This window comes from Lepisosteus oculatus, chromosome 6 (assembly GCF_040954835.1).
Source record: "Lepisosteus oculatus isolate fLepOcu1 chromosome 6, fLepOcu1.hap2, whole genome shotgun sequence".
Taxonomy (NCBI): domain Eukaryota; kingdom Metazoa; phylum Chordata; class Actinopteri; order Semionotiformes; family Lepisosteidae; genus Lepisosteus; species Lepisosteus oculatus.
In genome coordinates this window covers 51,165,873-51,179,297 of record NC_090701.1, presented here as the reverse complement: position 1 = coordinate 51,179,297, position 13,425 = coordinate 51,165,873, and the positions used below count along the sequence as shown (strand labels likewise).

General features: G+C 39.9%; 1 protein-coding gene across 3 annotated transcripts in view; it reads left to right on the top strand.

The window, feature by feature from the left end:
* pde7a (phosphodiesterase 7A) overlaps positions 1–13,425 on the top strand; it is a 52,881-nt gene that overhangs the window by 11,330 nt on the left and 28,126 nt on the right. The window contains exon 1 of one of the 3 annotated variants that reach the window (XM_015353672.2): positions 12,771–12,859. The exons of the other annotated variants lie outside the window; for them this stretch is intronic. Within the exon in view, the coding sequence (XP_015209158.2) occupies positions 12,800–12,859 (60 nt within the window). The 5' untranslated portion in view covers positions 12,771–12,799. Of the gene's footprint in view, positions 1–12,770; positions 12,860–13,425 lie in introns of those variants that run through there. 3 annotated transcript variants of the gene reach the window in all.

The following is a 13,425-nucleotide window of genomic DNA, read 5'->3' as shown; positions in this document are numbered from 1 at the left end:
AAGGTGCCCGAAGAGTTAATAACGATCTTGTTCAACACGGATATCAGGGCTCACGATCAGGGAAGCGAACAGGAAGATCCTCTTTTGTCATTTTGATTCTCTCCCTCCCTGCCCGTCCATTTCAGAACCACTAAACTGGGGAATCTGTTTTTTCTTTGGAGACCAATCCCTGTGCTCCCTTTTGGGGGTTTGAGCATTAAATGTACAAAAAGGACCGATGTCCCTTTGGAAATAGAGGCTTTGCAGTGCTACAGTTTGCCAACCGCAATTACAATAGTTCAGTGTTGCACTGGGTAAATTAATGCAGTTTTTCAAGAAACTTTTATTTGTTGCCCTACTCTTAGACAAAAGGCTGTGTTGTCTTAAAGTTAAGTTATACTAATCTCTTGTGCGTAAAGCAACAGAAGGTTGTAGCTTTGCTTTAAATCAGGTTGATATGGTGTCCTTAATAACCTGTTGATGATGTACCAATGTTTTTTATTTGATGCAATGCATTACATTTTAAGTGCAGGGACACTGAGTCACTCTTTGCATTCATTTTATTTCCCTGTATAGTCCCTTTAATCTTGTGTTGGGAGAGAATTTTTTTACACCGTGCAAAAGTATAGTACAGAATGTAGACTGATTTATGTAAATCAACGTAGAATATCTCTCGGAGAAGTACAACACAGGAGTAGTTTTCAATTTTCTTTCACACTCATAAGGCCTACAGTTGTACTCTGGGCTTTTTGTTCACACAGGCTGTTTATCTTTAGAAAGCCTTGATAAGGTTGCTTTCAGTACAACATGTTGTCGAATTGACGTAGTTGTGGGATGTGGTAAGCATGCTGTTTAGTGGATTGCATTTCACAACCTGTTTGAGTAGCTCCTGCAGTGATGGTATTTTGAAAGCCTGTTTTCATTTGAAAGGCAGCAGAAGTATCTGCTTCAGTAAGCAGTATGGACCTGTTTATACTGCATATTATCTCCTCTCCATCCATACCCTTGCTTCATTCAATAATGTCTAAACTAGGTTTAACGTTCTGCTCTGTGAGATTTTGATAGTCATCACTTCATCAGAATTTTCCTGAAAATATTACCCATAATGAAAGATGTGGTACAACTCAAACTAATAGTTGATTTCAGAACAATGTAATGGCTGTTTTTGTGACTCATTTTATATAATTGTACTACGCAGTTTACAGAGTTCAGTAAATACACTACAATATTCAGTTACAGTACAGTATACAGTACGGTATTCAGTTTTAACTAGCTGTTCAAGTCTCTGTTGCAGAAGTAAAGAGAAAGCATTTTCTGTATTGATGAGTGCATTTCAAACCACAATAAAACTAAAATACACAGAGTAACGTGCAAAACCTCTAATTTGCAACACAAAATAGACTAAATTTCCAAGTGTGCGCAACACCATATTCTGCAATTCGGAAGGAGGCAACAAAACGTCCAGTGAGGTGAAGCAGCTCTATGACACTGCAAAAAAGCAGGCTTGTGAATACATCTTTTAATCCAATAGAAATACTGCTCTCAATTTTGTGACGGTTTTACTAACAAATACTACGCATTACCCCTGCGTACATATCACATTGGAACATTTCTGCAGTGAAATGTCTGTTGCACAACCTGTACTTATTCACCTCACATTACAGTAGTCATTACAATGACTAGTGAGGAGGAAGGGCTGTTTCACATCGCAATTTGTGCTAACTCTTGCTGTTGGTGAGACCAGAAGTTTGGGACAACATGCTGCCCATACAGTACTTTCACAAAGGTCACCATTTTGTGCTTAGTTTGAAATGAGTAAATTTTGTATTTATAAATACTTTATTTTGTTGCTGAGCTTTAATAACAGGTCTGAGAAATTGGGTCTGCAGTTCCCCTTCAGCTGCTTATCCATCTTTGCGAGGCAACTGGAGTTTCCAGCACAATTTTAAGGTTTATTAAATTGATGCTTCTGCTGTTGTTCCCCCTTTTTAATTACAAGAATAAAGTTAAGTTTGTGGTCCTTTCATTGAAAATCAAATTTACCAAAGCTCAACATGTCACTTGCAACGAAACATGCCAATTTGAAGACAAAGGAAATCACACTGTGGTTGGTTTAATTGTATTGCAGTATTGTAATGTGGCCTTTGTTTAAAGAAACATTTGCCTTTGAAGAGGGTGATATACAGCACAGGGCTGTATTAACTGCTTATCCAGCTTTGTGATGCGACTGGGGTTTCCAGCGCAATTTCAGGAATGCGAAGTCTCCTGTGCTTCATCACACAGAGAAGTGGTAGAATTCACAGGGATGCTTTGAATTTCTGGAGCACTGTCGAACAGTCTTGCTTTAATCTCTGAGAATTTATGAACAAGATGTGTATTCTGGGTAAACGAGGTTATAGAGAGTGCTTCGCCCCTGTCCTTGTTGTTCCCTATGGTGAATGTCATCTTTTCTGCTTGACTTCAGTTCTTTTACTTTGCATTTCATTATACAACCTTTTAAATGCTGTAGTTGAATGGATTAAGTGGAATTGGTTTTGTTGCCACCTATTTCGTCCTCACTTCAGGTTAGGAGTTGCAAAATCATATTAGTCTTATTAATCAGTCAATAAGCTAAGAAGCCAGCTGTTAAAGGGGAACTACAACGCTATTTTCATTGAGTTCAAATCACAATATGAATAAATACACCGTAACGATTGTCACAAAGTAGACAGAAGTTCCGGGTATGCGCGGCGCAATATTCTGCTATTCAGAACGAGGTGACAAAGCTTATAGTAACTTGAAGCGGCCGATTTACATGGTAAACGAGCAGGCTTGTGAATACATCTTAATCCAATAGAAGTATTGCTCGCTACTTCCAGACAGTTTTGCCAACGAATACTACGGATTTGTTCGCTCTGCATGCAGATCACATTGGAACATTTCTGCGTTGAATGGTCTGCTGCACAACCTGTACTTATTCGCTCGTACATCGCATTGCAGTAGTCATTACAGTGACTAGTGAGCAGGAAGGGTTGCCTCACTTCACAATTCGTGGGAGCTACAATGCAAGTTCGTGACAGCATGGCAATCTGCAGTCCTTTCGCATAATTTACAATTTTGTGCTTGATTCAAAATGAGTGTATGTTTTTTGCCAAGATTTAATAACCGGTCTGAGAAATTGGAACTCCAGTTCCCCTTTAATACTTTTTTTAAGTGTAACAGACAACAGTCTTCAACATGAAGCACTCTCCTTGGTAGGCTTAGGCTATGGAATAAGGTTTTGTCGCTAACATCCAACTTGTTTACGGTAGAGGTTGGTAATGAAATTTCTCCGTAGTAAAATCATTTTTTCTTTATTAAGCTTTTGTAAATGTGGATTGCCACCCCTCATCTGTTGCTGAAACTTAATGTTATTTACTGAAAATCACTTTTAAAATAAAATTAATTGCAAGGTTTTGATCTTATAATCTTAACTCTTCAGTCAGATACAGTGTGACTGCACTGACGTTTTGTGGTTTGTAGAAGTTCTCATTTTTAAACCAGATAAACACCTGGGGTCTTTTGAGGTTTGCTTAAAAAAGGGAATTCCAATTGCACAATTTCTACTAAATGTGAAGTGATATGCAGCCATTTGCTGAGATGTAGAATTGCTCTCAGTAAACAAACCATGCCTTATCACTTGTTTGCATTCAAGATGCATATTGCAAATTCTAAGAAATATTTACATTCATCAAGATAAAGACACAACTTTTAAAAATGTTACCTAGCACTGTTTCCTGGATTTTTTTAACTTTCTTTAAGATAATCTGCTGACAAATAACACATTTTGCCTTTAAAAATGTTCTGTTTTAGCATATGAGTTTGTAGTCAATATACTGAGTGGAAAAAGGTGATTAAGTATCATTTATAACCAAGCAACATTACAGAACTTTTGAAGAGTCTAAATACCTATGCAAGGCACTGTAAACTGTATATGCTTCATGGGTCTTTTGACTTATTTTAGTCAGTTGCAATCAACATGCATTCATTTGCCGCCTGTGACCTTTCTATCATAATTATGTAATTACCCTCTTTGTCATGTGTTGAACATACACTGTATAAAATTAATGAAAGCATATGAAGCAGAAACACTAGGGCACGATTGGTATTCCTGCATTTGAAGCCTATGTAGTATTTATTTTTGCCTTGTCTTAGTTGTGGATAAAGCCTGGTATTTCTGATTTTACTGACAACATTTCTCTTTAGCCGATTTAAATCCAAAGTCCATAAAAGCAAAATTAAATCAAGAGTTTACTGAACATATGACTCCTGAACAAGCATGGACAAAATGAGAACAGCTCACTCTGTTCTCTGATATGCCCAGGGCCAGGTTGTAACTTGCTGGCATTGCCACAGTGCCATAGAGGACAGCTTGCGTCTCACTAACAGCACTTGAAGCTCACAGTACCCCAGCACGTCCCCACAGCTCTCTGGGAGTCTCTGTTGCAGTTGGCTAATGTAGCCCAGACTCAAGCCAGTGTTGCTTGTAAATGTAAGGCTCAACACAGTGTTCCTAACAGTCTCCATCACCGATTGAGCTGTCTTCGAGCCCACACATTATATTGTTACAGGTTGTTGAAAGTGACTATTGAAGTGTCTTTAAGAATCTAGATACAGTGGGTAATGCCTGGCTAGTGTCACCACATAGAGTTTCCGAGCTCCAGGGCAAGGAGGTGTTGTCTGAGATGTTGGGGTGCAAGATTCAGTGATCAAAGTAATCGTGAAGTTACCTTGGTTTACCTTAGTTAATTAAGCTCCTGGCAAGTGTTTGAGTGTCGTCAGCAGTCTAGGATCACTGCATAAAACAGGCAGGTAAAAAGAAGAGGGGGGCATAGAAACTCAGAGAGGTAAGAGATCCTTGTCAAGATCATCTGGACAATACTTAATGGGAGTGAAGTATTTGAACTTTGTTAAGCAGTTCATGTTCTTGATGATGTTAAGAGAGCTTGCTGTTCTGATGTTCTTAGAAACTTTGATTTCCTCTGTGAAGAATCCCTCGGTGAAAAACGGCCTCTCCCGTTTAGTGGGTGCATTTTTAGAATAGGGAGACAATATCCCATTTGTTTTGTGGCATTCGAGTTTAAAGAGAGAGATTTAACTGTATTCTGTTGGGTTTAGAAGCTGTCCTTTTGCCAGTGTATATGGCCAGGCCTTGTATTAGAGGATTTAAACACACGCGAGCAGCCTCGGGGTTTCTGGAATGGTCAAGGCGGGTCTTCGAAACGCCTTGCTAGTAAATTTATACACAGCGTAATTTAGATGTTGTATGTTGTGTGTTTTTTTGTTAACAATGAAAATACATGCAACAAACCCAGCGTCACCAAAGCTATCCCAGAGATCAAAGAACTCAGGTGCCTCCTAATTATGCCAACTGCTCAGGTATATTCTTGGCAAAATCTTTACAAGTTGGGGGTTATGATTGTTTAATTTATTGATTAATCCACTCTGTCAATTTCTGGTATTTCTCCAGTTTTGTACCCCCCTATTTGTAGCAGTATTTGTATTTCAAGTTATATTTTTAAAAGTGAACTGGCAATGTGCTTTTTAATTTTAAAGCTGAGTTTCGCTGTGTTCTGAAAACGGCTTCACAGCAAATGGATTCCCAAGCTAGAAAAAAATTGGTTTATGAGAAAGTACAACCAGTACATCTCCGAAAACTAAGGTATGTGAAAAACATTGAACAGCTTCTTGTGCTCTTGCTTTCAGTGGCCTCAAACTGTTGAATTCAGTGACCTTGAACTGTGTCTTGCCTTTTAAGTATACTAGATTTATTTAACACTGAAGAAAGCTCTTTAGATAAGCGTGAGGCCTGCTGCTCACCAAATATATATTCTTTTTTTTCCTGTTCCGTATTTTGCAAAAAATGTTTGCAAGCTGGACTATGCTTCAGGCCAGTTAATGCTCTTTAAGTAGCAGACCTTGAACTGCATCTTGATTAGAGTTTCCACAGTCCAGGAAGTTTTCCCATATTCTGTAAGAGTATTTTTTAATGGGCTCTGAGGATATGGATGTTTGCTTTGACACTAATTTACATTTTGCTTTGCAGTAATGGTGTTATATCTGTGGGAAGTAACTTCTGAAGTAGTGCAGCTTTGTGCTTTATTGATTAGCTGCTTTTAATATGATCTGTATTTCTTTTATGAGTCTTGCTGCTCGTCAGTATTTTATGTATTCTTTTTGACAACATTCAGAACACAAAACTTTGTTCATTTTTCAATTTGTTTCTAAAATGCCTAGTTTGGGATTTTGATACGGAAAATGTAAAAGGAAATAGTCTGTTCCATTTCGTGTACAGAAGAAAACCATTGAGGAGTTGTTAACGTTTAGCCAAAGTGTGACATTCTGAACAACATTTCTCGTATATTGTAACTTATTTTACATTCTCAAGATTGCAGACAGAGAGAAAGTGACGCAGTGACTTGCTTTTTAGTACCAAAAACAGCCTTCATGTGGCATTTACCTGTGTCAAAACAAAGATCAGAGCAACCTTTCAAAAACAGGCTGTGAACAAAACCCGCCTGAGGCTGACATCTTGCCTATCTTGCAAAACAAAACAGCGTTGCATTTATAGCAGAGCCTTGAGCCGTCTTTTAACCAGTCAGTCTGCTGCTGAGCTCTGGCATTTTATTTTTAATTGTCACTTGTAGTAGGATGTTAATGAACAGACTTCTTAAAACATGTCATACTATGCTATGTGAGTTAACCGATTTCCATGTCTCTTATCTATTTTCCTTCTTGCGACTTGCGTCTGTGGAATTCACTGGCTCTGGGAATGTTTAAGACTTTGACCACCTTTGAGCACCTTTGCTGACAGTTTTGAAATCGAACCCCTGTCATGAGCTAATGCACTGCAGCCTTCTGATTTAATTCAAAAAGCGGAATGCCTGTGCTTAGTTTTTATGAAATAAAGAAATTTGCAGTTTGGGCCAAACTGTGCTATTAAAACAATTGATTATATATTCCAGATCATAGGAAACCTGACACAGAGATGTATATCATTGAGCGCTGGAATGAACGGTCTAAGGTTTGTCCTTTGTCTCTAATCCTACCAAGAAGTTTCCGTCATCTGGTGGATTTCCATCTGTATTTATTACACACGCGAGGTGACCTTTTTGCACCAGGATGTTTAGAATGCTCACTGTATGCCAGTGACAAAGGCACAGTTTACATGAATCATGAGCAAATGGACAGGTCCAACTGCTGCACTTGCCGGTCATAAATCAAAAGGCGATCTCTGAAGTTTCGTTATTCCAATCTCATCTGAGTAGGATTTGAAACTTTGTCAAAGTTTAATGATTTTATTTGCGTCTTTAATACCTCAAACACCTTTATTCAATTTCATCAATTTCCCTACGGGATTAATAAAGTATTATCTATCTATTCTGCCTGTCCCTGTACCATAAGAACCTAAGAAAATGCAAGAAATGCTACAAATGAGAGGAGGCCTTGGGCCGGCTCGATCTCTTGGTGGTCACTTGCTTAATCCGAGGCTCTCACCCAGCTGTTTCCTGAGGGATCCAGGGGCATCTGCTTCAGTAACAGATCTTGACATTTTGCTTCACATCCCCACGAGCCTGTGTCCAAAGACATGCATTCTCTGAGGTAGACCTCTGGGCTTTCTTCATCACTACCTTTTCACATTTCTGAATACTTGCCAAGTGTCCTTTTGTAGTCAGAGAGGTTATGTTCCTTTAACCTGTTCGCGTAACAGATTGCTTTATGGCCATATCTCTGATATGCCTGCTAATCAGATACGGATGATCAAATGAAAATCTGGAATTTCCCCAGTTGTTTAAGTATATGGTACACGTTCTTAGCTGATGGAGTTCAGGTATTATAGGTAGGAGTTGTTTTCCTCTCTCAAACATGTTGATCAGTTATCAGTTCTGCAGGTCAGATGGCGTTTTGTTTTACTTTCCGTGCTGTTTTCGTAGTCTGCAAAGGCAAAGTGTAAGTCTTTGTTTCGGTGTGACCTATATATTTGCAGGTTTCTTGTAAAAAAAAAAAACCCAAATGAGGGTTGCCTTGTCCGCAGTTCGATTATTGTGAATTCAAACAGCATATTAATGTGAAAGTGGGTGAACGGATCCACAAACCTGCAGAAAACTGTCATAACCTGTCTCTGCTTTCTTATAGACTGGCTCTTGTGTGGTTGGACCATTTTTAATTGCGGCCTGGCACCATGCCGAAAGCTACATTATTGCTAAATGCTGAAGCATAAAGGAGCACAGTGAAGAATGCACATTCCCTATCGGGTGTCTTTGATGATTGCTTTTGAGTTAAAAAAGATCACTGTAGGCTTAGAAATCCGAAAAGTATTCAGTTCTTCCTGTTTAATAGTGTAATTGGAAAACCAAAAGGAGGTTGTCATTTTTTTGTTGTTGTGTCATATACACGTTAAACTATATGCAATCTGTAACGATGGCTAGAATTGGGATTGTTTTGGAAATAAATACTCTTATTTTGAGCTCTCCATCCCTGGTCCTGGATTTATAGGTGTAGGCAGGTTTTATATGTAATCTGTAAATTATCATTTTCTAAAGGCCTGGATCAATTTATCTACAGTATGATCAGTTAAACAGGTGGTGTTTTATTAAATAATATCACTTGGATACAAATATCAGTAGTTTTCAAGGATTCATGTTTCCGCATTGAAGCCTTCCTTAATTGATCAGTTGCTGAAATGTGTTCCAATAGTTCTTTTAAAATGGAAAATTAATTAAACACAAAATTTGTCTTAATGTCCTTTTTTTTTTAAATGTAGCTGAAATGTAGAAATGTAGTTTTATTCTCTGGGTGATACTGGTATTACAGAAGGCATTCTTTAATAATTCTAATATGTGCCACCTTCCCAGAAATGATCGCATTTGCTTCTGTAAACGCTCTGGTTTGAGTCAGTCCAGAGCTGTGCAATCTCTGTTCCCGTTTTAATTCGGGAATGAGAGACTGCTCCAGTTATGTGAACTAGAGTTCTAGATCCTACAGGCCTGTGACCGAAGGCTGATAATCTGCAAACCATCTTGCAGTGCAGCTGCAGATGAGGAGCACCGCTCGTGGTTTAGAAAGCTAGAAAAAAGCTAGAAGACACAAGTTGTAATTATGCAAGATGTAATTGGCAGATCACTCCATTGGGTAATCAAGAGTGACTCAGATGAGGCGTTTGGTCATTGATGATGTGTTTCCGATGTCATAGGAGACACCACCCTGCTTATAGTTTAAGGTTCAGAAACTGGTTTCTAATTATGTCAGCTGAAATAACTGTATTACAGTATAATTGCAATACAGGAGGTAAATGAATTGGTACAATCTGCTTTGTGTCTCTGTGTGGTGTAATGTCTTCTTTCATTTGCGTGACTGTTTGAATTTGCATTAACTTTACTTTGAGCAAGGTTGTATGTTAGCCTGATTTAAAGAGATGCACTAAATCAGCGGACCTAAAACATGCAGTATCTCTTTTTTTTCAAGTTCAAATTGCTTAAACAACCAATTACTTTAAAATGACCAAATTGAAAATGCCACCATGTGTATTTCTTTGTGTACAGTATTATTAGGGTGAGTGCCAAAAGGTTGTTTTCCTGTAAAATCTCTAGTCTTCTCAAAGCAGCATTGTATTGAGAATATCATACAACACTGTAGAAAAAATGTCTACAGCTGCCACTGATTTACAGTTTGCTTTTTTCCAAGCCACAGAAAAACGATTTACAAAAATTCTTCCTTTTCTGTAATGTTTTCATGTTTTCCATTTGTTTTTTGTTTGAAGTGTAGTTTACTCATGAGCTTTTTTTTAGATAGGAGCTGTGCCAGTGTCTCAGTGGTTTCTGTTCCCATGATTTTCTCGGAGAAAGCCCATCGCTTATTTTGGGTTTGTTCATCGACACAGGGAACCAGACAAGCAGCCCAACTATCTTGCAGCTTTTTGTTCTGGCACAGTGTTCAGGGGCACAGTAGCTGCGTTTGTGTAGTTCAGCATGGTACTATCAGAGATTAAGATCCTTTGTCACTGAAGAGTTAAGCATCAGCAAGCATGCAACTTTTGTTCAGCTCTTATTTGCTCTTTTTGCTTAAAGCAATTTAAGAACTGTTTAGCCATTTCAACGGCAATTCTATGGTAATAAGCTTTTTAGATTTTTTAAACAAGGAGGTATTGTATGATTTTGTAGATATAAACATTATGGCTAATGTTGTAACAGATTGTCTGAGTGAGTGTACCTTTGTTGGCAAAGACGGAAAAGTTTTGCATCTTTATTTTTGCTTTTTCTATTCAACTTCTGCTTTTAGGCACTAGTATGGATAGAATGTCTCAAATTAAGAGTGTGTTAATGTTTTGCGAATGTAATTTGGGAGGGGAGAAAGAGAGAGTGTGAGGGGAGTGAGAAAAATAAACTAGCTGCTGTGCCAGGGGCACAAATCATGTAAATGTAGAATTAAGGCCCTGGCCAAACAGGATCAGCCAGTATAGGCAGGAGTGAAGAATAAGTGGGAATATTTTTAATGTTTAAGATTCAGAACCTGAAATTAGGAGGACAGTGAAGTGTGGAGAGCAACTGCAAAGGGTTGGTAAGGAATTATGACTGGAATAGTGAAAGATGATTAGTGAAATGAACAAAGTGAGCGGGTGACAGTCAGTCAGGTACAATGCTCTGCTGATTAATGAGATTCATGGAAAGTGATTAGTGAATACTTGTACATAGGAGGATGATCTGAGTGAGAGAAACACAGAGAAAAGTGAACTAAATAGTGGACTACGTACTTCCCCAAGAATGGGCCAGCTAAAGACCTCAGAGCATGGAGTGGTTCTGTCCATGAGACCGAATAATGGGCCTTCACAAGTGGGAGAAATCTGTGACATGCTGATTTAAGACTTGATTTTCATGGTTAATGTGCTGGAGAAGTGATAGTGACACTGTGAGACCTGAACATACATGTCCTCTGAACAATCTGGAAAAAACTCTGTGACAAACTACCATTGGTCTCGGTAAAATTGAATCTAGTGGGGTTTTTTAGCTCCGTAACATTGCAGTGTATCTCTTAGTTCATCTTGTGCCACACCGCCAGGCTCACAGTGTTTTACAGGAGAGCTAACACCGACTGGAATGGACCATCGTACAGTAATGTCACTTCAAGCTTGCAGGAGCTTTGCTGTTGCAGTGAAGCAAAGAAAGCCTCGGCTAATTAAGTCCTGTGAGTCCTGGCATTGCTCAGACCCTGACTGGCTGCTACTTCACAGTCACTGTCCGCTAATAACATTGCCCAAGCTCAAGCAAGTGACACCTGAACTGTTGAACACCTAAGCTGCAACCAACATCCTGTTTACTTACTCTTTGAACACTTTGATATAAGCACTTGTGACTGGGTTCTGAACTCGATATGAATTTATTTGTCCAAAATATTACAAAATGAACCTTAAAACTAGGCCCTTCTCACTTTATTTAAAGATGTAAAGCTTGGAATAATAAAGTTAATAAAGTGTGCCAGCTTGATAGTGGCTTGTAACAGTTTTGGTATTTTGTGCAGTGCAGCTGCCCTGGCAGGAATTCAGTGACTTTGAGGAACCCAGTTGCCGAGCGCTGCAAGCTCTTATCCTGCTGCTCATCGTGCACTGGAGCAGGGGGCCTTGTGATGGGACTGTTTCTCTCTGTGGTTCTCCACTGCAATCTGCTGTGAAGTCACTCCAGGTTGAGAGGTCCAATTTGGTCAGTATGCCTTCAGGCAGGCACATCCCTTCACTCTGTTTTTCAACTGGCTTGTTCAAGGCCAACACCAAGACTGACAGGTGTGTCCTAGAGGCCAGTGGCATCCCTTCTCATGTCCTATCCTGGCTGGGCAGATTGTCTGCATTGCATGTGATCTAGTTTCTCTGTGGACTAGTCGGTTAAACTAGCTTACTATACCGAGTTACTTGTATCTGGTAAAACAGAAAAGTTTATCAAGTACAATGATAACGGATGCCTATGTAGTTTCAGGGATTTTTTCCATTGGTCATAGTGGCTAAAGCAATACTATGTTTTTATAATTTGAGACTCAATAGTCATGGTGTTCAAAATGGAATTTATCCTCTAAGAGTTAGATAATAAAATCATGATAAACTGTGCAAAAAGAAAAACAAAACAAAAAAACAAATTTGGCATTTTTTTTATCCTGGCATTCAGCTTCAGATCCTCCATCCATTTCTCTTTTTGCGGTATATGGGCTTACCTCACAGCGCCATGGTGTGGTCATCATAACCACCTTACCCATCTGCGTCTTTCAACCCAGTTTCAAGCCAGCAATGCCGATCAGCTGTTACTGGCAGCTCCCTGCCCAGTGTGCCTCCGTAAACAAGGGTCTTCATCACTGACGAAAGGTTCCTGGTACTTACCAAGCCTGTCCCTCCTCTCTCCTCCACTCTCTGACCCCCCCCCCCCCCCAGACACACACACACACACACACACCAAGAGTGTGGAGAGTGTTTACGAGTTTGTTTGGCTGTTGCTACTGAGCATGAGTGTCCCCCCCCCCCCCCCACCCCCGCCCCCCCTCGCTGGGATCTGCAGCTGAGGAGGCAGGAACTCAGCTGGGGAGCTGGGGGGCACAACGGAGCAATCCCAAGCAGTCAGTCCCCAGAGCGGGGCGGTCAGGTGATAGCGGTCAGGGTAAGACAGCTGCACAAGGCCCTGTGTCCTCCAGAGTCTGTGCCAATCGCTGCCGCCTGCCTGCTGCCTGCCTGCCTGCTGTGATTTATTGAAGTCCTAACTATTCCGGCAGCTTCCAGTGGAGAGGGAGGAAAAAGAAAGACTATGATCCTCGACGCTGGGGAGATCCAATGGGAATTGTATTGATTTGGTCCCTGATTGTAGCCCTAATCAGGTGGATTACCTCAAAGGTAGGTCATCTAGCAGAGAGAACCTGGTGCTGAGCTAAATGCATTGAGGGTTATAGACTCCTCTGCTGTGCCAAAGCAGTGTTGTTCCGGCACAAAGAAATTCAGAGTTTTCCATGAGTTTGAATTCCAGTTTGGGTGGTGGCGATGTTTGGATCAAGTATTTTTTGGGTCTTCTGTGTCTAACAATACAGTTTCATGACTTGCTACGGTTTTGTGTAGTTTGCGAACCGCTGGTAGTGGTAATGTGATTATACAGGTATGTTATCAAGAATCCTCTTATCGTGGATTCTTTTTTTAATCATTCCAGCATTTCATGAGTTGAACTGTTTGAGAACGCTCATGATATACTGTGTTTTGTAGATGTACTGCTCAGTGACTAGGTCTTTAACTGCTGCTTCACTGTGGTGCTCTTTATGGTAGTAGGACCAAGTGTGTCACTGTCGAAATAGGTTATTGGACAAGAAGACTTTTGAACGTTTAGGGCGACTTATTTTCTTGATGTGTTCAGCTCAATACTCTGTGTCCAGAGTCTTAAATGGACCAAAAACATCTGACGTCAGGCACTG